At 42.5% G+C, this 22089-nt stretch overlaps 1 protein-coding gene across 1 annotated transcript; it reads right to left on the bottom strand.

Annotated features, from left to right (window-relative positions):
- Positions 1-10023: 10023 nt before the first annotated feature.
- LOC308256549 (small ribosomal subunit protein eS28-like) lies at positions 10024-18798 on the bottom strand (the record flags this gene model as incomplete). Its single annotated transcript, XM_080684885.1, has 2 exons — positions 10024-10244; positions 18636-18798. 2 exons carry the CDS (start codon positions 18796-18798, stop codon positions 10024-10026), a joined length of 384 nt encoding a protein of 127 aa, XP_080541011.1.
- Between the last annotated feature and the right edge of the window lie 3291 nt (positions 18799-22089).

The following is a 22089-nucleotide window of genomic DNA, read 5'->3' on the forward strand; positions in this document are numbered from 1 at the left end:
ATTTCTTTAAACATCTCATAACTATTTTATATTTTGCTAATTATAATATCTAAAAGTTTAGAATGTGTCTTTCATTGCTTCTGCTAACTCTTACTTATAGGGACTTCATTCCATGTGTTTGTTATAAATTCATTTGGTTGTGATGTAATTTGGTTACTCTTAGTCTACGAAAATCCCAAGTGGATTTGTGTTTGCCCCTGGGACCACATAGCCCCATTTGAGAGTCTAGGTTTCATTGAATTGATTAAAAGAGTCTGGTGACTTTGGCTAGAAATTAGTTAAAGATTTATCCAAGGGTCTTAGGGTTTGCAAACTGAGAACACACTTAAACAAAAACCCAGAAGTGTTTCAAAGAAGAAAGAAAAGTTACAAGTTCTTATAGTACAAAGTACATTTTTAAGAAGTATTGGTCTTGAATTCTTCTCCCTAAGATTGGTCTAAGACAGTGTCAGTCAGATGTCAGTGGTCTGGATGGTGAATGGCAGGTGAGCCCTTCGGGGAGCAATCAGAGGATTATCTGGAGGGCTGGTCTGTGTCCAGATGTACACTGAGTGGCCAGATTATTATGATCTCTGAACACATAATAATCTGGCCACTCAGTGTATATCCTATATAATAAAAGGCTAATATGCAAATTGTCCCCTCCACCAGGAGTTCGACCAGCAGGCAGACCGGCCAACCGCCCATGTCCCCTCCCTCTGGCCAGGCTGGCCGGACCCCACCATGCACGAATTCATGCACCAGGCCTCTAACACACACACACACGCACGCGCGCGCGCACACCCACACACACACACACACACACACACACACACACACACACACACACACACTGAGTGGCCAGATTATTATGCGTTCAGAGATCATAATAATCTGGCCACTCAGTGTATATCCAGGCAATGACATGAAACCGCAAAGTTCAAAAAAGTTTGTTTCTAGGCTAGTTAAAATGAGAATAGAGACTTTGAAGGGGAGAGAAACCAAGATGGCGGCATAGGTAAGCACCTAAACTGCTGCCTCGCACAACAATTTCAAAACTACAACTAAAAGACAGAACAGACACCATCCAGAACCACGGGAAAGCTGGCTGAGTAGAAGTTCTACAACTAGAGGGAAAGAGCAAACAGCATTGAGGGGTGCACAAGTGCTGAAAAGCTGAGGTACGGAGACGCGCGAATCGGGCTGGCGATGGGTGACTGAAATCGCTGCTGTTTTTAACCCGAAGGGAGATAAGCTCCCGATTACTCCGAACTCGTTTCTGGGGAGACATGGGGGACCCAAACTCCTACGGGGAGAAGCTGGACTGTCTGCCGTGGGGTCGGAAAGTGAGGGAGGCTTGCTTGCAGGGCTGCGCGCAGGAACAATTGTTTATTGTGCTGGGGTGCGGGAAGCGGGGACACAGTCGGAGACACAGAGCCACAGAGCTGGCTTACTGGCAGCCATCGCTGTTTGCCACGCCCTAGCCTAGTGACGCCCTGAGACCCCGCCCCGCACAATCTACGAACCCACCCAGGCTCCAAGCAGCGGCTTTAGCATATGAATGGCCTGCCCTATCACAGCTTAACCTAGCAAACTTGCAGCCAGGGTCAGACAGCTCCAAAACCTTCAAACCCCAAGCAAAGAGGAGAAAACTGTAGTTCTTGCTGCAGCTCCTGCTGGGTGGCCTCAGACAGTAGCTGACCTGCACCCCATTGGAGATCCAGAAGCCAGTGTACCTAGTGGTCAGTGTGAGACACCAGATTTCAACTCCTCACATCCATAAGTGATACATTCAAGAGGAAGACTCAGTGAGCACCAAAGCCCCACTGAAACATGTCCTGCACCATAAGTGTGTCTCCAGTGCAGCAGTTCTTCCATTATAGACACAGCGGGTCCTCACAGCCAATTGGCCTGGAGGTCAATTCCTCCCAGTGTACCAACAGCAATCAAGGCTTAACTACACCAAGACTTTGCACTCAGCCCACAAAGGGGTGTACCAAAGGCGTCCACCTCAGGTGATTGGGGAGGCTGAGCTACTGGCCCCTATAGGTCACCTACCACACAAAGCCACTCCATCAACATAAGGAAGCAACAAAATGCGGAGACAAAGAAACATGTCACAAATGAGAGAAATGGAGGAAAGCAAACTAATGGACGACATAGAGTTCAGAACCACATTTATAAGTTTACTCAAGAATCTTCTAAAAACCACCGAGGAACTTGATGAGACCTCCGAGGAGCTTAGTGAGACCTTCAAGGACCTTAATGAGAATGCCAAAAAAATGGAAAAGGACCAGTCAGAAATTAAGCATACACTGTCTGAAATAAAGAATATACAGAAACTCAACTGTAGATCAACGTACCCCAAGAATCAAACCAAAGATCTGAAATATGAGGAAACAAAAAACACCCAACCAGAAAAACAAAAAGAAAAAATCCAAAAATATGAAGATAGTGTAAGGAGCCTCTGGGACAACTTTAAGCATACCAACATCCGAATTTTTGGGGTGCCAGAAGAAGAGAAAGAGCAAAATATTGAAAACCTATTAGAAGAAATAATGACAGAAAACTTTCCCTACCTGGTGAAAGAAATAGACTTACAAGTTCAGGAAGCACACAGAACCCCATACAAGAGGAATCCAAAGAGGACCACACCAAGACACATCATAATTAAAATGCCAAGGGCAAAAGACAAAGAGAGAATCTTGAAAGCAGCAAGAGAAAAACGGTTAGTTACCTACAAGGGAGCACCCATACGACTGTCAGCTGATTTCTCGGCAGAAACTATGCAGGCCAGAAGGGAGTGGCAAGAAATATTCAAAGTGATGAACAGCAAGAACCTACAACCAAGATTACTCTACCCAGCAAAGCTATCATTCAGAGTTGAAGGTCAGATAAAGAGCTTCACAGACAAGCAAAAGCTAAAGGAGTTCATCACCACCAAACCAGGATTACATGAAATGCTGAAGGGTGTTCTTTAAGAAGAGGAAGAAGAAGAAAAAGGTAAAGATAAAAATTATGAACAACAAAATGACATCAAATACATACCTACCAACAAGTGAATCTAAAAATCAAGTGAATAAAAAATCTGAAGAACAGAATGGACTGGTGAATATAATAGAATCAGGGACATAGAAAGGGAGTGGACTGACAATTCTCAGGGGGGTGGGGGTGTGAGGGGTGCAGGAAGAGACTGGACAAAAAGCTTACACCTATGGATGAAGACAGTGGCGGGGGGTAAGGGCATGGGGTGGGGTGGGGAATCAGGTGGAGGGGAGCTAGGGGGGAAAAAAGAGGAACACCTGTAATAATCTGAACAATAAAGATTTATTTTAAAAAAAGAGAGAGAATAGAGACTTTTCTCATGCCTCAACCTTCATAATGCTAATGACTTTAGCAGGTTAGTTAAAATGTCTCCATTTTATATATTCCCTCTCTTCATTCTTTCCTCAGTTTGATACAGAAGTCTCAAGTTCAGCACTAGCCAAAAGATTAGTCTCCCCTCAATTTTAGTGCTCATGTAGCATTTACTTGCTGCTTACTGAATTGTTCTTTGGTTTCAGCTTTTTCAGGGTGGAGGGGTGTGGTACACTGTCTTACTATTCAGCCAATATTCACTTCCTCACCTCCAGGAGGAACAAATGTTCCTGCCCGTGATATTGCACTTGACCATGTAACTTACATTGTTCAATGGCATATGAGCAGAAGTAGCAGTGTGGCCAGTTCAAAACAGAGATCATAAGATTGGCTTTGCAAGTTTTGCCACCTCTTTTGTACTCTTGCTTTCTGCTAAGAGAACATTATATCCCAGATTCCATAATGACACACAGGAAACAGCCCTGAACTTGACCTGCAGCCTGGAGCAGGGTCACCTAACTTACAGCTGCCAGCATGCAGTGTGAACTACATAGCAATATTTATTGTTGTAACCACTGAGGTTTTGAGATTTTTTTGCTGTATTTCACAGCCACAGCTGACTAATACATGGACCCTCTCGAGATTAATTTCCATTACTTATTGCAGGTCTAACAATACATTTTAAAAGTCAAGATAGTTTTTAATAGGGAGACCCTTCTGAGTAGCTAGACTACCACCAATTGCTAGCTGAGGAAGCTCTGTTGACGTTATTTACAAAGGAAGCACTTTAAACTTAATGCAGTTGTTTTTCTGCCCTAAAAGAGGCAGTTGGTTGTGTTCTTTTAAAAACACCTTTACATTCTTATTAATTCCCATTAATTCATTTAGTAAACTTAAAATCTAACACCAAATTCTTATTTCCTTAAAAGTGAAAAGTGTATTGATTCGTTTCCTATAGCTACTGTAACAAATTACCACACACTTGGTAGCTTAAAGCAACAGAAATGTATTCCCTTATAGTTCTGGAGGCTGAATTGGGCTGAAACCCAGGTGTCCACCCACCAGGTGTCCTCCTCTCCAGGCTCCAGGGGGAAATCTGATTCCTGGCCCTTTCAAGCATCTAGAGCTGCATTCCTTGCATTCCTCCACTCAGGGCTTCTCCCTCCATCTTCAAAAGTGCTCCTCTCCCTCAGCCAAAGTGGCGCAGGGGTTGAGCATCAACCTATGCACCAGGAGGTCACAGTCAGAGCAAATGCCCAGGTTGCAGGCTCAATCCCCAGCAAGGGACATGGAGGAGGTAGCCAATTGATGCTGATGTTTCTCTCTCATCCATGTTTCTATCTCTCCCTCTCCTTTCTTCTCTCAAATCAACGAAAACATATTTTTAAAAATTTTAAATAATTGTCTGTTACTGAAAAAAATCTCTACTAAATTTAAAAAGTGAAATATGTCTTTCCATTGTAGAACTCTACTCCACTAATAAAATATTTAAAGTATGCTTCTAAAATGACCTTTTCTACATTTACTATTGGTATTGAACACAGGTAGATTGAGGCAACGTCATTAAACAACTCAACTAACAGTTCCAAAGATTTTCCTAACAATATTGAAATAGCTTTTACCTGTGTGCTCCAGGGGACGACATGGAGGAGGGGGCATTGGGATTATTTCATTCCCAAAAGATCTATTTAGTTTTTAAAAGGTTGGAAAAGAGAAAGATTTCACATACTGTAAACCCTCTTTCTTTAATTACCAGTGGCTTCACATTTTATGAGTTAAGCAAACCAAGCTAACTCACACAGCCATAGTAGAGAACAGACATCCTATGTTTTTCTCTTCAATTTTTTACATCTCTCACCTTCAAATGAAACCCCCACTGCAATCACTGCCACAACTTCCCCCACCTCCACGCCTACCTCTTTCCAATGTTATGAGCTATTCTTTCAGTCTCACTGGTTATGTCATTATTTGATCCCAAACACAGGTGACTCCTCTACCTACTATAGGTTATGCTCACCCAGACCTCTAGACCAGGGGTGGGCAAACTTTTTGACTCGAGGGCCACAATGGTTCTTAAACTGGACCGGAGGGCCGGAACAAAAGCATGGATGGAGTGTTTGTGTGAACTAATATAAATTCAAAGTAAACATCATTACATAAAAGGGTACGGTCTTTCGGCTCCACGGGCCGGATAGAACAGCCGAACGGGCCGGATCCGGCCCGTGGGCCATAGTTTGCCCACGGCTGCTCTAGACCATAAATAATTCCAGTGCAGATCCCACAGTCTGGTCAAGTTGATGCTATGGATATGGGTGAGCAGATGTTTTGCTTTTCCAAGGAGGGGAAAACTTCAGAGAAGGGGATCTCAAATACAGGAGAGAAAAAAAGCCCAAGGTTTGACAACATGCTCTGTTGACAAGATTGTGGAGAAGTAAGACTTTCACACCTTGCTGGGGAGAGGGCAAAACGATACCTATGGAGAATTTGTTCATGTCTAGCAAAAATGTCACTGGTACAGCAATCTACTAATTCCAACTATAAGATGGACAGCATTGGCAAATATGAAGTGATGTGTATCTGAAATAGCAAAAGATTGGAAATAACCCCAGATGTCCATCAATAGTGAAGTGGTTGAATCAATTATTAATAAATCCACACAATGAAGTAGTAGGTGGGTGTAAAAATAACTGAGGGCACTCTATATGGCATAATCTCAAGGATATGTTTAATTAAAATAATAAAAACTGCAGAACCATGGTTTTCCTTGGCTGCCATTATATGCAAATACAAAAGCATACCAGAGTCCAGAAGTACAGATGATATCATCAGGGCTCTGTCTCTTGGCTCTGCTTATCTGTGCTTGGCTTCATTCTGTAGTCTGGTTCTTTTGAGGCAGGATAGTAAGACGTTAGGAAAACTCCTTGGCAAGTGGAATGGGGAACTGAGACAAATAGGTAAACAAGCCTGAACAATTTACAGCCAGCTAATAAATTGCAGGGCCTTCCCTCACCAAGGACATTTAGGAGCAAATAACTTACACATTCCAGACCATGAGGGGGAAGACCTGCCCTGATCCTGATAACTCTCTGGTGATATTCTTTGAAGATAAAGCTGACCAGAGAATGAACCTGACCCTATATGCTCATTTTGATGAATCAGCATATTAAAGAACACACCTGGAAAGCTGATGCATATTCTACTGAGATCCTTCTGAGACTTCCCCTAAAATGTCTGCCTTTAGAAAATAGACGACCCAGGGTGCATTCTCCCTGGAGCATGCACACCTTTCCCACCCCTTCTTTCCTCCGGCATGTTCTTTGCCTTCTTTCTCCTCTAAAGATTCTCAGGAGACTTGCAACCAGGGGAGCAGAGGGCAGCAGCAGCTCGTCCGGGGCTAACCCCAGGAACCTGTCTCCAAGATCCTTCTATTTACCTCTGTAACTTGCTTCCTGAGCCCACACAGCCCAGCTGGCTCACTTCTGCCTCTGTGACTTCCTTTCTAAAGGGCCAAGGCAGCCTTGCCTAGGCTCCACTCTTCCTCACATTTCCAAAGGGCCAAGGCAGCTCCGCCTAGGTATACTCCTGTTGCTATGATCTTGCCTCTTCTATCTTAAGCCCTTCCTTTGTTTTACTGTCCCCAGCTTTAATAACTGTACTCTCAAAATTGCCTGGACTCCTATTGTGAACTCTTTCCTGCACGAAGTCAAGAAGCCACAAATCTGCCTCAGTCCCAGTCCCTTTCCGGTGACACTTTTCATGCAAAAGATGAGACAACTGCTTGCAGCCCATGCTATTCTATCAAACCAAGGAAGGCCTAACTTGTGTTATAGTCCCATCCTATGCAAAGGGGAGGAGAGGACAGAGTGGAGTAGTTGACAGCCCCACCAGGTCCCCAAATGAAATGGTGCCACTGAACACATAAGGACAAAGATGCCCATGACAGGCTGAGATCTTTAAGAATGAGGTGATGAGAAGAGATGATCTCAGAGTTTGTCCAGATTTTAAAATTCCACGAAATTCATAAGATAGTAGACATTGTGAACTGCCTTTTCTGGGGGTATCAGATGGAAGCAACTGTAAGCATTTCTTAAAACTTCATATCCAAGAACTCTTAGCAACTTATTGAATTATTGTTGGGATTGCATCATAATTTCCTTCTGCTTTGTCCATTTCACCTACTAGATTTTTCAGGGAATCTGCAGCCTACCACCTGGATGCAAAGCAGGAGTTTATAAAGTGCATTTTGAACTGGAACAGTGGAATGAACACACCAGGACCTGTGCCTGCACTAGAACAACACAGTTTTGGTGTTATGTTTGACACCCAGGGAGCTCTTCCTTTATTTCTAGGAGCCAGTATGGATGCTTCTGAAATTCTCTGGGGCTCGACTTACTGGAGATCTGAGGGGAAAGGGTGTGAGCTACTTATTGGAAGAAGGCTAATGATCTCAGTGGTACTTTGAGACAAACAGAGAGCTTCTGGCGAGCCATGTACACACACACAGGCTGCCTGCCCAGTCTTAGCATTTGCAAAGACAGGCAAAGCATCCACATGAAAGCAACATTTCTGGGCATCCAAAGGCTGTGATGACTAAGAAGCTCAGATTATCTGAGTCTCCCCAGATAATCTATTTCATCAGGAAGACTTCAAAGACTATTCTTACTAACTACTCATGAATTTTTACAAAAACAATTTCTCCTCTCTTTTTTGTTCTCCTAAAACCAAACTTCTTTGCACTCTGGCTCAAGAAATCTTCTGCTTCCCATGGTTGAAACTGAGCCTGGGGAAATGGCCTTGTTACCTTTTAATAGATAATTCCAGCAAGCTCTGCGAGCTAATGGCCATTCACTCTGCATGGTCCCCAGGATCTGCTCAGTGAAGCCTCCACTCCAATTAATATAAAACAGACAACACTCCTATGCTTTTATAATGACATAAAGTTCTCAAAACCATGCAAACTCAAGGTCTTTATTAAAAAATCAGAAATCTCTTATAATATTGAACACCCTATGTTAATATTATAGCATGTTAAAAATAGATTCCATTCTATTTTTCTAGTGTACATTGAAGTTTAAGTTTAAGACTGTAAAGCACCTCATTGAGGCTTGTGTCATTGCTCCACTCTTCTTGTTGCTGCCATCCACAGCTCCTCCTCCCCTCCACACACCTATACTGAGTGAAGACTTTGGTGCCTAACAGCACTATTCTATCAACATCAACTCCTGGGCCATAACCCACCTGGGCTATAATGGGACAGCACACATGTCCCACCCAACCTCCTGGGTTCTCTGGTCCTTGACCTCATTTCTAATGGCCTACTCCTCTTCTTCTCTATATCCTAGACCTTGCCAATGCTCCAACTGCTCCACCTCAAAAATCAGTATTTAAACACCAACTCTCTGATCAGAGTCCTCACATCCCAACTTAGAGTCTCACATGTTCTTTGACATCATCAAGACCATTGTCCCCTCCACTGTCTTCTAATTCTGAGACCTCTTGGTCTTAACTTCACCGCCTCCAGGTTTTGCTTAAATTCCAGTCTCCCATTTCAGTCCCTCTATTGCAGTTACTCTCAAACTATGTTTCCTTCTATTCTCTGCTGTTTCTGCTTTATCCTAGCCTGAATCCAGGTAACTGAGAATCTTCAAAGAAAAGTTTCCAGTCCCTGTGAATTCTGGAAATCCCTTCTGCTCCCCCACTCTCAGTGGATGGCTTTATATCCTGGTTCTAGGAGAAAATGGAAACCATCACACTTCCCACCACCACACCTAGAAATATCTCATCCACATCCGTGTCCTGATTCACCTTCCTTGTCCATTTTCCTGTTATTGATCAAGTATCAAAAGGGGGCCTGGCCCCATTCCCTCCCAGTAATCCCATCTTTTGTCCACTGGGTCTTTTCCATCAGCATTTAAATTCTCTTCCAACCTAAAAAATCGTACACCTATGGATGAGGACAGTGGGGGGTGGTAAGGGAAAAGGGTCTGGTGGGAACTGGTGGAGTGGAGCTATGGGGGGGGAAAAGAGGAACAACTGTAATAATCTGAACAATAAAAATTTATTAGAAAAAAAATAAATAAATAAATAAATAAATTCTCTTCCAACCTAAAAAAATAAAATAAAATAAAGAACAAGCCTTCTTTGGACTTTACATTCCCTTCCAATTATCTCCTTATCTTGATCCTTCCCTTCACAATTAAATGTCTACACTGGCTCACACCATTCATTTCCTCACTCCTCCAGTCTAGTTCTCACCCTCAACACACCCAGTGAAATGTCTTTCATCAACTTTAGCAAAGTACTTGCCACTTAAGCCAGTGGATACTTTTTAGACTTGATTTGTTCTCTTGATTCTTGATCGTATCCACCACAGAGGTCTCTTACTTTCTCTGAAAACTTTCTGTTGCGTTTCCTGGGCTCACCGACACCACACTCACCTGGCTTCCCTTCCACCTGTCTGGCTTCTCCTACTGTTTCTATCATGAGCTCTTTCTCTTCTAACCAATGAGCTCCCAAGAGCCCCATTGCTGGGTCTCTTTTTCTTTTCTTTTCTTTTCTTTTCTTTTCTTTTCTTTTCTTTTCTCTCCTTTTTTCTTTTTTGAATTTACCTTAATGCTTTATTAACAGTAGAAGATCTTCCCCATGGGCCAGGTGGTCCACCCAGACAGCCAGGACCCAGACACAAATTCAGCGCAGCCTCCAAGCCTCTTGCCCTGTCTCCCATAGAGTGAGCACGTTGCCCTCACACACGGGTCCTTTCACGCTGCAGATGATGGAGTGGCTGGTGTCATCCATGAATTCCACACGCACCTGCATGCATTGTGCCTGGGAACCGGTCCTGCCCAGCACCTTGGTGACCCTGGCTAGCTTGATAGACTGCACACGACTCGTAGCCGTGATGACAGCAACTGTTGGGCGGATGCTGGGTCTTTTTCTTTTACCTTTTATTATGTCTTGTTTTCTCCTCTGCTTTGGATTACTACCTCTTCACCAACGAGCCTGAAATATACATGTGTCCAAGTCTCTTGTCTGAACTCCAAACCTGAGAGTATGCATGTATCCAACTGATGACATATCCACTCCTGGGTGTCTCAAATTTGGTATGCCCTAAGTTGAACCTATCATCTCCCTCCCACTTACCCATTCCCAATATAAATTTCAGACAGACCAAGTAGTTGATCAGAGACATGGAAGTCTGAGTGAGAAAGCTAGCTCTAGGAGCTGGACATGAATCTGTAGACATGTTGGGAAACGGAAAAGAAAGCGAAGTAAAAGACTTGAAGCAACTACTTAAAGATAAGTCTACCCTTTCCTGCCTCCTAGTATTTCTGAAGGCTGAACTGTATTTATAAATTCGAATACTCAGTAGACTTGAGGATGTAACTATTCAATACACATCCAACCCCATTCTTCCAAATGTGATAACCACATTGTGGAAAACTTGACATAAATGTGTTTCCACATGAGACCAACTCTTGAAAATGGTGTCTCTGGCCTGGAAAAAAAATGAAGGACCTATAGGAAAACCTATAAAATCATGGACAAACATGGGAGACAGGCTCAGTCTGTTCATAAAATTCCAGAATATCCAAGTTATGGAACACCCTCTGAAGCTTGAAAGAGGTCATTTTAGACCTTATCCAGGGGTCCTCAAACTGCGGCCTGCGGGCCACATGCGGCCCGCCGAGGACATTTATCCGGCCCGCTGGGTGCCGCTGCCTGTCCTGCTTAGTAGCCAACTCGTCCCGGGCCCGCAGTGCGCATAGGAATTTGTTCATAGTTGTTTGTTTTGTTTTGTTTTTTTTAAAAAAAAAAAACTATAGTCCAGCCCTCCAACGGTCTGAGGGACAGTGAACTGGCCCCCTGTTTAAAAAGTTTGAAGACCCCTGCTTATACCATGGACAGTGAGCTTATGAAATTTAAGCCCAGAAGGGATGCAGCCTCAGCATGAAAATAAACTCAAGGAAATATTTAAGTCTGTGGACCACACATTTAGAAGGGGTTTGTATCATGCATCATCACAACAAACACTCACTGAGTGCCCCAGCCTATTGGGGATCTCCCTAGATCCTTTCAGCTTTTGACACCGTGAGACAATGACAATGTCCCACCACATGCCCCCCACATACAATTGTTAGAATACTGGCTTGGTTCCCATGTCCATGCCAGCCATCTGACCTAGTGTGATGATGATCTATTTGTTGTTGTCCTTCAGCTCCAGTATTATTAAGGACATTAAATGAATGGTTTTCCATGTTGGTTTTTAATGCTGCAAATTTGGACAAATCATCTCTGTCCTTCTTTTAAAGGATAAACAGGATCCTTTTCATATTTTGCTCCAGGCCCTCTAAACTGACTATGTGTACACACATGTACACATGTGCTTGCAGGTACATGAGTCTTTTCTTTCCACATCTTGTCTTCCCACACAAGTACTAAGTAGGAGGGTATAATTAGCAGCCTGATTATTTCCTAGATTCACGATCTCAAAAGCTAACTTTTCTGACCCCACCGAACAGCATCCAGCTCTACGGCGGTGGTGAGAATCTCAAAACAAAATTCATTTCTTGTTTTCTCTAGTTTTGCACAAAGATTCATGGCAAATAGAGCTCAGGAGCTGGGAGGAACACCCCGTCTGGATGAAATGGAACAACATGCTTCTGAATCTTGGATCTAGGCACGAATTCAGAGAGCACCTTCCACCTCCCTCATCTTCATTCAGGATATAAGATATTCCTGCTCTGAGTTGAATCTTATCATCGTTCTTGTACTAATGTGTTTAAGCAAATTCGTGGAACATGATGCATAGGTCCTGTTGTGAATATAAAATCATACATTGGTAGGTCCCCCAGCCAGAATGAAATGAATGACTGCATCAGTTAATGAAATCATTTGATTAAAAAGCAAACAACTACCCGAACTGTCTGGAAAATAGCATCAATTCCCCAGTGTTGGGGGGAAGGAGTCTCTGAGGCATGCCATGGCATTGCCAGTAAACAGAGCTTCATTTTTATTAGCCAACTGAAAAAATATATATATACTTTTGCATGGGAAACAGTAATGGGTTTAATGGATTTGGTTTAGGAGGAGGGAGCGGTCTAAAGCCAGTGAGGATAAGTAAGAAGCCAGGGATATAGAATACAACTGAGCAGGAAGAGTTCTTTTATCTTCTCCTTATCCTGGGAAATGGACTTTGGAAAGCCTTGTAACATAGCCTGTTACAAACCTTGCTTCCATCATAAAAGATTTTGCTGGACCTCTGCCTGTTTATGACCTGTTCAGCCATAGGCAATTGGAGGACATGGGGAACTGAAATATTTCCATGACAACCGTTTTTTATTAAGAGAAGAAAATGTTAGGATTCTTTTTCATGACCAGACTGTTCTGAAATAAAAAATTGGTCAAAAAGGTTATTCAAGAGTATTTTTACCCAAATAATGTTCCAATGATTAGTTATAATTGAAGACTAATATCCAAGACTCCTGGCTCCTAATTAAATATATCATTTAATCATTCTATCTTCCATTTTCCCAGCAGGAAATAGAGATTATAGCAGTAATGGCATGTGGGGGTAGTTTTAAAATTAATTAGCTCGTGATTGTAAAGTGTGTTTTGAGGTAGTAAAATAAAAACTATTATAAAATTTTATAATGTCATTATCAGTTTTATAAAAAAATAAATAAAAATCTAATGTACTTTGCCCCACTGTGCCTGCAATTAATTTATGGGTGTTAGCTCTTATTTCTAAATTTTTTTTTATTTTTGTAGTTATAAGGTCATTTTGAAGTGATTTTATTAGTATCTCCTGAATCCTAGTTTAAGAAATGCAGAGACAGACACACACTCTGTCAGCCACAAAGACACAGCACCCAGGTTTCCTGAACCTTCTGTGGAGACGGCCAGAATCCCTGCTCTGATTCCATTTCTTGCTTCAACTTCATTGTTCACTGATTTAGAACATGGGACCACATTTGCAACTGTGAGATCTTCAGCACAGTTCCAAAATTTGACTTTCAGGTTAGTTAAATATTCAAATAAGTAGAAAGACATCAGATAACACACTTGCATTAATAATTTACTAAAAATGAGAATTCAGTAGGAATATAACACTTTATCAGCTATACTAAATACAGCATACCCCTTTATAATATCAATTCCTAGTTTACTCTTAAGGGTCATAATTAACATTAATTATCTTCCTATTCTATTAAGGACTTCCAGACAATAGGATACATAGAAAAAGAAGTTCACTTTGTTTTGTTTTGTAAATCTCTTTTACTTTATCTCAGTGCCAAATACAAAAATCCATACACAGGGAATTTAATGAGTGGTTTTTAAATAAAATGATAAATCCTATATAGTAGGTAGTATTTTGCAGAAAAGGAAACCAAAGCCCAGAGGAGTTAAGGAGCTAGCTCAAGGTCACACAGCCAAGTTTAGAATCTAGGCAAATCGGACTCAATGCCAACTCTAGGCAGCCTTGGCCACACAAGCTTCTACGTCCAGGTCTACTCAGTAGAGTGAGTACATTCATAGATGCCCACCTTCCCATATACCTCACTGAGCTTATATCCCAGCACCAAGGCAGTGCCTTCCCTGAAGGATTTTGTGTGGGAGAGTGAGGAACACACTGTACAGTCCCGTGAGCAGCATCTCGATGTTGAAAGGTCTCCAGCTCCACGAGACTGGCTTTGTCTACTCAGGACATGATGCTCACGTTCCTTTAGGCTTTTCTCTAATTGATGGTGATAGTGTCATCCAGACCTATAACCCCCCACAGCTGCCTCCCCTAAAGTCCTGTGCTCAATACCAACAACAGAATGTTCCAGCTCCCCCTTACATTCCCAAACTCCATGCAGCATCTCACCTCACAGTCTTGACCTCTACACAGCCCCAGTTTATTGCAGTCACAATGCCCATCCTCAGACTCCTCAGAGATGAACTAGATGGACCGCGAGGTGGGAGCCCAGGAGAGTATGAATGAGAGAGTGTTGCCCACAGACAGGGAAGGGAGAAATGAGTAACGTGTGGAAAGTTGGAGAGAAGCATAATAATGCCTGTGCCTGAGAAAAATCCCTGAGGTGTTGTCTGCCATGGTTCTTTGTAACCGGGGCAGGGACAGAGCTGGTGTGAATCAGTAAACAATTCCTGCACGTAGATAAGGCCACTCATGAACTTGCTTTTCTTACACTTCCAAAAAGTAACATTACAGAAGCTGATGGGGAACCACAGTGGAAGAGGATCTGGACCCCAACTTAGTAACAAATATTTCTGTTCTGTAAATACTACTACATTTTAAAAATAAAAACATCCTTACATGCTTGAAAATAAAGTAAATGTGCTTTGGGAAGAATGAGAGAAAACATTTAAAACCTTGACTCACCATTACAATGCAGAAGGTGTGGTCCCTAGACTCCAGGGATGTGCAACCTCCAAATGGGGAGCAGGTAGGTGTAGCTGGAGGCAAGGTGTGGGGCTGTGTGACCTTAGTCACTCCCTTTCACTTAATTTATGAAATGTTTGTTTGGTGTATGGTATCAGGGAGTGCAGGGAACATAAAGATGCATGAGATAAGCTCCTTCTTTTCTCTGATTTCCAGTTTCCTCATTTCAAATGAAGTCCTTCCCTCCTCTAAAAAAGTATGATTCAAGGGTTCTTTATTTAAGGCCAAGGAAAGGTTAAGGAGGTGTGTTCTCCTCAGAGGCATTTATTGCCTTCTGAAACTTGAGCAATGGTTAAGCTAAATCTCAAATAAACCTTTAAATAATTTGGACCTTGGTTTTCCCTTCTGTAAATTGGGGATGATAACATTTCTCCTACCACCAGCTGGGGAAAAGCTTGGCACACGTAAGTGCTTTTAGGATTTCTGCGCAGTCACAGGAGACTTGCTCAGCAGTTCTTAGCCTTGGCAGCTGTTACAATGACCTGGGGAGATTTAAGAAGTACCAACCTCAGGGCACGACCTCCTGAGTTTGGAATTAATTTGATCATCAGTGGGGCCTGGACATTGGAATGTTTAAAAATGCCCTGAGTGCACAGCCAGTGTGGCTCAGTGGTTGAGCATTGACCTGTGAACAAGGAGGTCACCATTTGATTCCTGGTCAGGGCACATCCTAGGATGCCAGCTTGATCCCCAGTGTGGGGCATGTAGGAGGCAGCTGATCAATGATTCTATATCATCATTCATGTTTCTATCTCTCTCTCTCTCCTTCTCCCTTCCTCTCTGAAATCCTATCTAATAAAGAGGGGATATGCTAATTGACCCTCACGCCATCACAAACATGGCAGCACCCACAGACAATAAGGAGGGAATATGCTAATTGACTGCTACTCCTTCAAAGATGGCAGTGCCCACAGCCAATAAGGAGGGAATATGCTAATTGAATGCCATGCCCTCAAAGATGGCGGTGCCCACAGCCACAAGATGGCGGCACCCAGTCCTCTCAGACCCCCAGCCACCCAGGGCCGGCCCGAGGTGCAAGCAAGCCTCGAATGGCAGCTTCCCAGCTGCCCAGGGCCAGCCCAAGACACAGGCAAGCCTCGGATGGTGGCTGCCCAGCCGCTCAGGGCCGCCCAAGGCTCAGGTAACCAGGGCTGGCCGAGGCTTGCACTGCCGGCAGTGGCAGCAGCAGAGGTGTGATGGGGGCGTTGCCTTCCCCTGAACCCCCCCTCCAGTGCATGAATTTTCATGCACCGGGCCTCTAGTGTGTGTATATATACACACACTAGAGGCCCGGTGCATGAAATTTATAATATATATATATATATATATATATAAAATCTCCCTGGGTGATTCTAATGTGCAGCTAAGGGCAGAAGCATTGCTGTCAGTTAATTGTAGGGACAGTTCCTTCTCATTCAGTTTGAATATGATGATACCTCCATTTAAACTGGCATTTTTTAGAAGTTATGCAAATAACCACAAGTGTGCTGCTCCTTCCCTTGGCGTGAGTGACAGCTGTTGGCAGTGCAGATTGCTGCCTCACTGGCTGACACAGTGCGAAGGGGCATGATTCCAGGAGGAACAAAACATGTTTTCATTAATTTTTTTTGGCTTTGTTACAGCTTATTTCAACTCAAATAACCACCACACTGCAACCTCAATCTAGGAGAATATTACTCACTTTATGACATTATTTCTTCAGTTTTTTTTTAGAGCACGAGATAAGAAAAGCTGGCGTGAAGTACACCTAAGGACCAAACTCACTTCTATAACATCCCGAACCAGACACTATGATATGTGAACCTCAGTGGGAGGCGGTGATATATAGTGATGGCAACATTTGAAATGGTGATGAAAACGGTTCACACAAATCAAAATCAGCGAACACCTAGACCTGTGAGTTTATGAGGCCTGTCCGAAGGCTGATACACAAACAGTCATGGTTTGCAGCTTACACTTAGAGGGACTTGTGTCTTATTTCCCCACAGGCCCCGGAGGCGCATGCTCCTAACCTAAGAGGTGGATTCGCTCCCTGCTGTTCCTCAGGACACTCCATTACTTCGCTCTGGTGATTTTTATAAACGTTTATAATCCATTTCACGAAATGAAAATCAAATGCTGAAAGCTGATGGAGTTCGAGGCACCCCAAGCTCTTTCAGTAACTACGTGTACATTTTCTCTAGTTAAGTGCTAAAGTCACACCCACAGAGTGAAAAGAACAACAGCACGGGTAGAGTGAGAAGCCCTTTTCTGCTTTTCATCAAAACGCTGTCACACATGTTCAGAAAGAAGAAAAGCTAAAAACATCACTACCTTTCCCTATCTTTCCAGATGATTCTGGGCCCTGATTTTTACAGCCTAGGCTTTCTAAAAGTGAACTGTTTTCATGAGTGAAAAAAAAAAAGGATAGCAGAAATCATTGCAGCTAGCATTTTTGAGTTCTTACCACATGCTGGGCTCCTACTAAGTGCTATTGTTGTTCCCATTTCACAGCAAAGGAAACTGAGATACAAAAGGTTAGTATCTCTGGTTAAGCACACTCCAGAGCTATGTGCTTAACAGGAGGTAGGAATTATCCATTAAGCCCTCTCCATCTAGAGAGAGCCCACACTTTGTTTGTGCTCTCTTAAAAATGTAGAAATACATACCCATTCAGTCAACAAATGTTTGGTGAGTGCCCAATACATCCCGTGTCATATATGTACCAGAAACTAGGGTGGTGGAGTTGAGGGAGACAGACATGGCCCTGGCTTCCTAGAGATTAGTCTAACTGGGGAGACAGATGTTACATAATAGATGCAGAAATCATTAAGTTCAACTGTAACAAAAAGCCAAGAAGGGAAGTAGAGAGAGAAGAAAAGCTGACAATGGGAGTGGTTCTTATTAAAGATTGGAAGAGGGGGGTCAACACACATTGAGTGCTTACCATGTGCCAGACATTGTTCTAAGCACTACATTATGTTTGTTATTTTATGTATATTTCATTACAGTTCTTTGAGCGAGGTACTATTATTTGTCTTCATTTATTCAGAGGAGCAAACTGAGCACAGATAGGTGAAGTAACCTGCCCGAGGTCACACACTGAGATCAGACTTCCATTGCCAGTGCTAAGGCCCATGAGAGGTTCTAATTGGCTCCCCTATAGAAAATACCTACATATAGCCTGAATAAATATATATTAAAAACTTCTTGAAAGATTTAACAGTTGACTTGATAATAAAGAACTAATAGGCTAAAATCCGAGTAAAGGCAGAAACCCAGATAAATAAGCAGAACACTGAGGATGCTTTTTATTAAGGGCGTTTTCTAAACTTGAACTTCATTGTCAAGGCCTCTTGGATAAAGATTCACAAAAGACAAAGCCCCGGAGTCTAGCAGGAGATCTTCCACACATAACCTTGGGATCCACAAGGCCTGTACCTTTAATGTCTAATGATGAACCAGAAATCCTCCCACCCTCATTCCCAAAATAATTCTTCTTAGCCCAGAGCATATCAGGAGGAATTAAACCCCTGGCCCAGAGAAACTATAATAGAAAACAAGTCTTTTCTTGGATTTGTGGCCCAAATTCTCATCACCTGGATAGCCCAGGAAAGCTCAAGCTATGACTTTATCTTAACATTGTCCCAGACGGTTGATGTCTTCAGGAACCTGACAGGAGCAAATGTAAATCTCAGAGAACCACACTTTCATCTTAGGCACCAAGCAAGTCCTTTACATAAATTCCTCAGGAAAATGCATAACTCAGAGTAATAAATGAATGAATGAATATACATTGGAGTAAACTAGGTACCATGAGTGAGAACCATGGAAAGAGGAGAGAACAGGCCTATAAAATTTCACATGTTAAAATTACCTGCCTTATGCAGAGTTCTGCAGTTGTTTTCTTCCATAGCTGTTTGCTTTCTCTTCTCATCCCACCATACACATTTTGGAGTGGAAAAGGGAATTTCATCTTCTTTTTCATCTTGGCGGTAGTCTGTAAGGCAATATGGACCTCGCTTTGCATTCTGAGGCATGTAAACTATTTTCTTTAACTACCATATCCAAAAAATCCTCACTGTTCATGACCCTGTGTGTTATCTGAAACCTCTGATCAAAAGAGCCATTTGATATTTCATCAGCTCATGCATCATATTACATGTGTTTGGTGAGGGAGAGATGGTGGTTAATAGCTTGACGTGAAATACTATGAAAGAGAGACTATTGGGTTTGAGATAGTAAAACCCTCAGAATAGGAATCAGTGGTAGAAAATAAAGATGTTAATCCCAGCCGGCGTGGCTCAGTGGTTGAGCATCAACCTATGAACCAGGAGTTCACGGTTCGATTCCGGTCAGAGCACATGCCCACGTTGCAGGCTCAATCCCCAGTGGGGGACATGCAGGAGGCAGCCAATGAATGATTCCCTCTCATCACTGATGTTGCTATCTCTCTCCCTCTCTGAAATAAAAAAAAAAAAAAAATTAAAAAAAGAAAAGAATGAAGTTAATGTGCCATCACATGGATGGAAAGTAAAGCAGGAAGTTGGAGCTTACTCTGCTGTCTATTAGGAGAGAGAAGCTGAGATCTGAGGGAGGAATGGGTCCCTCGGTAGTTGAACTGTAATTTAGCAGGAACAGTGTTAAATCTACTCAGGCCTGGGTCTTGGGGAAGGGGTTTGAGAAACATCTACTGAGTTAGGTCAAGGAGTTAGGAAACCAATGTGACCCCAAACATCCAAATTCTCTGGGCCACCCTCCTGGTAAAAACCAAGGGGCCATCTGATCACAAGATCAGAAAGACAGTAAGCATCGCGTGTCAGGAAAGGAAAACATCTTGTTTGCAGCAAATCAGGAGAACTTTACAGCATCTTGTGGGAACTGCAGGGGAGAGAAATGTTTCTACTGAAGAAGGGACGGTAAATTGAATTAATTACATAGCATCCATTAGTACTAATTAAAAATGAGTAATGCATGTAGCATTGGTATTTTCTTATTTAGAATGTCTCAGCTGCTTGTTTTCTTTCTGTAAACACAGAAAAATATATTTTTTAAACCTCACCCAAGGATATGTTTACTGATTTGAGAGAGAGAGTTAGAGGGCGGGGGGTGGAGGGGGAGGTGAGAGAAACATCGACTGAGAGACACCAACTGAGCTACTTGGCCAAGGCAATAGAAAATATTAAAGGGGTTTCATAGAATCACTTTAAACTTTGGAATCCACTTCTCCTCTTACCATAGAGCTGAAAGTGCTTAACCTCCCAATTTTCCATTTAAGGGGAAATTCTGAATCTTATTCATTTGAGGTCTTATTGCATTTACTTTTTTAAAGAAAAGCTTGTTAAATCCATCACTAGAATATTTGCAAGCAGGGTTACCTGTTCTCACCTGCCACCCCACTTCCCCAGAAACAATAGGGTGAGCTGAACCCATGACCCTTGGGTTCTTTACCGAGTGATGAGGAAACAATGATGAGAAGACATAGACTCTTTCTTTAAAAAGATAAGCTCTGGCCCTGGCTGGTGTTCTCAGTGGTTAGAGAGTAGGCCCGCACACCAAAGGGTCGTGGGTTTGATTCTTGGTCCAGGGAACATATCTGGGTTGCAGGTTTGATCCTGGCCCCGGTTCGAGGTGCATGCAAGAGGCAACCAATTGAGTGTCTCTCTCTTATCAATGCTTCTCTCTCTTTTTCACTCCCCCCCCCCCCAAACTGCATCTCTCCCTTCTACTCTCTCTAAAAATCAATGGAAAAAATATCCTCGGATGAGGATTAACAAACAAACAAACAAACAAACAAACAAACAAAAAAGATTCAGCTCTGAAATGGAAAAAGTCATAAATAAATCACATAATTCAATGTGGTAAGCTTCAAATAGATGATTGTATAAAGTATGGCTGAAGCACAGTGGAAAGAGTAATCCATTCATTTTTAAAGTATTTACTTGCACACAGATATTTATAGCAACTTTATTCATAGTGCCAAAACTTGGAAGTAACCAAGACGTCCCTTCAGTAGGTAAACGGATAAAACGTGCTACATTCAATGGAATATTATTCAGCACTAAAAAGAAATGAGCTATTAAGCTATGAAAAGACCTGGAGAAATCTTAAATGCATATTACTAAGTGTAAGCTGATCTGAAAAGGCTACATACTGTATGATTCTAACTATATGACATTCTGAAAAAGGCGAAAGAGACAGGGCAAAGATTCGTGCTTGCCAGGGGTTTTGGGAGCAGGGGAGAGGGGGAGTAAATAGACAGAGCACAGAGGATTTTTAGGGCAGTGAAACTACTCTGATGACAATATGAAAGTGGATACATGTCATTATAAATCTGTCCAAACCCATAGGATGCACACCATCAAGAGTGAACCTAATGTAAACCATGGACTTTGGGTGACAATGACGTGTCAATGTAGGTTCACAGATTGTAACAAATGTACCACTTTCATGGGGGGCACGTTGATGAAAGCAGGAGTCTGTTCATTTGTCGGGGTAGGGGGAATCTCTATACCTTCTTCTCAATTTTGCTGTGAACCTAAACTGCTTTAAACAGTTTTTTAAATTATTTTTTTTGTTTATTTATTAAGTAGGCACTGAGTATAAAACACTACGTTAGGCATTAAAGGAGATGAAGGAATAAAAAATAATAATTCTTGTACCCTTTCTTTGTGTGGAGGTGGGAGCAAGTTTGAGAAGAAAAAACATTTGAGAAGGGTTAACAAGAGTAACTATCACTATTTAAAATCTCCTACTACAATAGCTTGGACCCAGTGGTAGAGAAGGGACCGAGGAAGGCGTGACCTCTGCCAGCACTTCCAGTTCTGGCTCCAGATGCTGGGATGTGTTGGGTCAGCCAGTTCTTTTCCTCCTGACACCCCGGGTCACTGCACGAAACACATGGCCAAATTAGCTTCCCTTTCATCAGAGGTCACTAGCAGGGTTTTCAGCAAATGTTTAACCAAGAGGTTTGCATTTTACCAGCAGCACAGTTGCCATAACCTCACCCTGCTGTCAGATTTGCTGATCAGAGGTCAATAGTAGTTGGAGAACAGTTATTGATTGATGAAGTCAAATATTCCTTGGTCCTTGCCAAACCTAGATTCCATTCTTCATCCAGAATAGCTGGTCGGATGTAGTTACTACCTGGAGACAGGAATTCTCCTAAGCCTCATTGTATAATAGAACTGTTAACAACATGTGTATGTTGCTGACATCTGATTTCATTCAACACCCAGATTAATTGCCTTTCAAAGAATGTGTTGACTTTGCCGCCACCTTAGTCAGTATTTACTTTGGGATCAATGATGCGTCCAAACTTTCAAGGTGGA

This window comes from Plecotus auritus (genome assembly GCF_963455305.1).
Source record: "Plecotus auritus genome assembly, chromosome: 8".
NCBI lineage: Eukaryota > Metazoa > Chordata > Mammalia > Chiroptera > Vespertilionidae > Plecotus > Plecotus auritus.